Here is a 2877-nt window from a genome sequence, read left to right as displayed (position 1 = left end):
CACAGACACAGACACAGACACAGACACAGACACAGACACACACATATATATATAGAATACGAAGTTGCGTAACACTGATTCATTCTCAATTTATTTATACAATTTTTCTTCCTATATTGACTGAGATACAACTGAAATCATTTCTGTTTATGATTTCACATTCCAGCTCGATGTATCTTCCGACAAGTTATATAGTTGAGACTCATTTCTTATTATTTTTATATATACATCTGGATCTACTGTCGGGCTTGTATTATTGCGCTGACTCTTTTATCAGTAGATGCTTTTCAGTCGTTTTTGTATATATCTTAATATATATTCGATATGTGATATTATCACGACCCATCTCTCAATACATTTACGCGTTACATTACAATACATTCCAGTAAGTCGTAACCCTGACTCTAAACCCATTATCCAACTATGTCCATGCTATGCATTTTGATATACTACCCGATATAGGACAGCACTGTTCCTCGGTAGACCTGAACGACCGCCGGACTGAGCCAGAGTATTCCCGCTACCAGCTCAAAGTTGGCGGCCCCTGAATGATATAACGAAAAGTAAAGGATGACGAACAGTAGGAAGATAGTAAATATGGGATGCACAGCTTAGATGGAATCTTCGACTTCCTATAGAGTGTAGAAACAGAGTGGCTCCGAACCAAACTATTCCTGGTATGAGGCGATACAGTACGCATTTGAATTGGGTTCATGTTCAATCATACAACTCAGATGTTATATTAACATATAAATTTACATACATATATGCACACACACACACACACATATATATATATATATACATACACACACACACACACACACACACACATATATATATATATATAGCGCATACATATTTGAAATACATACCAATCAGACCCCCGGCAACAACATCCGTAATATAATGCCTTCCTAGTGCCAGACGTGACCATGCCACCAATGCAGCCCATGTGGTGATGACGACTACAGAATCATCCGACAACACTGAAAGCGCCTGCAGTACCGAATAACATGTCAAAACGTTACACCTGTTATGATCCCTCAGACGGCAGAGTATAAAATTGCTACTGAAAGCCAAAAACTGCTATGAATACATTGTGGCAACAGAAGCGGCAGTGGCAATGGGAACAGTGACCTAGATCGAGTTCTTACTGAGTTTGTGCTAAATCAGGCGAGTTCAACTTGGTGAGACAATTTCATAATTCGACCGTTGTGACTACAAGGCCTATCGCACTACAGTCTCGTATATACACCTTGCAACCAATGTTATATTTGTGGGAATATCTTAGTCCGTAAAAATTTATCTGTAAGTACGAAACCTTCGATTCCAGTTCATACGAACCATTCATCCACAAGATTTGAAATTCAGGACAAATAGCCAAACATGGAGCTGAACATAGCATACGAAAATCAGGATTAATAGCCAAACATGGAACTTAATATATCATCCGTAAATTAGGATAAATAGCCAAACATGGAGCTGAATGTAGCATCCGTAAATCAGGATAAATAGCCAAACATGGAGCTTAATATAGCATCCGTAAATCAGGATATATAGCAAAATACGGAGCTGAATATAGCATCCGTAAATCAGGATAAATAGTCAAACACGGGAGCTTAATGTAGCATCCGTAAATCCGGATAAATAGCCAAACATGGAGCTTAATATAGCATCCGTAAATCCGGATGAATAGGCAAACATGGAGCTTAATATAGCATCCGTAAATCAGGATAAATAGGCAAACACGGAGCTGAATATAGCATCCGTAAATCAGGATAAATAGGCAAACATGGAGCTGAATATAGCATCCGTAAATCAGGATCAATAGCCAAACATGGAGCTGAATATAGCATCCGTAAATTAGGATCAATAGCCAAACATAGAGCTGAATATACAACACAGCGACCCTACCCCTGAACTGCAGTGCCTCGCCAGACACGCCACAAACACCACTCGGGCAGTGTGACCAGAGGGGAAGGAGAACTGGTCCACAATCTCCACCGTAGCCACCTGCTTCTGCGATATGGCATACGTAGGCCTCCTGCGGCGAAAAGCAACCTTTGCCGATCTGTATGTTTGTAGTGGTTGTATTGTATGTTTGTTCTTGGTAGAACTGGGAAGCAGAAACGAGTTTACATGGCCACATTGACCTGATTTCTAACAAGTGGGACGAATACACTTCACGCTCTTGCGAATAAAACAAACGTGCATTGAGTTATAGAGATCACGTTCGAAAAATTTACATTCCCGTTTTGCAACTCACAACCGGATTGCTCATTTCTAATTGCGAGTCGCAATCGGGTTTCACAATCCCATTGCAACGAGCGACCAAGTGTATTGTGAGACAGCCCACGCTCCAGTACATACCCCACCATAGCCAGGTCGGTTACTAGACCCGTCAACAAATTAGCCAGAGCACACTGCTGCACTAGCGATGTGACATCACTAAACAGAAGGAAATAGACAGTCAAGGCTAACCACAGTATGCCATGCCCAGAGATCTCCAGAAACAGCAGTGGATAGTTAGTGCCTGGCAAAGGAGCAGAGAGATAGAAACACGAGTGAGTGCCTTTGGACGTTGGATGGTGCTGGTGTACGGATCAACTCAGCCTCGGGTACATACATAGATAGAAGATGGATATAAGCTCACGTTGCAGAGCATGTCAGTGCAGCACCATGCAGCTTATCACAGTCAACGATTGCATTGCCACTTCACAGTGTCAATTGTGATGGTAGGTATTTTCAAAAGCAAATCACCACTACGACAGGTGAATGATCCGTTACATCTAAAACACCCGTCGCTGTTTCCGAGGTACAGGTCAATGTGGACACTTTTCTACGTGCATGGAAAAAAAGAACAGCACGTGTAAG

At 41.6% G+C, this 2877-nt stretch overlaps 1 protein-coding gene across 1 annotated transcript in view; it reads right to left on the bottom strand.

Annotated features, from left to right (window-relative positions):
- Positions 1-449: 449 nt before the first annotated feature.
- SARC_09174 (hypothetical protein) overlaps positions 450-2877 on the bottom strand; it is a gene marked incomplete at both ends in the record, with an annotated part of 6377 nt that continues 3949 nt past the window's right edge. The window contains 4 exons of the mRNA XM_014296822.1: positions 450-544; positions 876-999; positions 1918-2074; positions 2374-2536. Of these exons, the coding sequence (XP_014152297.1) occupies positions 450-544; positions 876-999; positions 1918-2074; positions 2374-2536 (539 nt within the window). The remainder of the gene's footprint in view (positions 545-875; positions 1000-1917; positions 2075-2373; positions 2537-2877) is intronic.

The sequence above is a fragment of the Sphaeroforma arctica genome (assembly GCF_001186125.1).
Source record: "Sphaeroforma arctica JP610 unplaced genomic scaffold supercont1.901, whole genome shotgun sequence".
NCBI lineage: Eukaryota > Ichthyosporea > Ichthyophonida > Sphaeroforma > Sphaeroforma arctica.
This window is presented reverse-complemented; position numbering and strand designations above follow the sequence as displayed.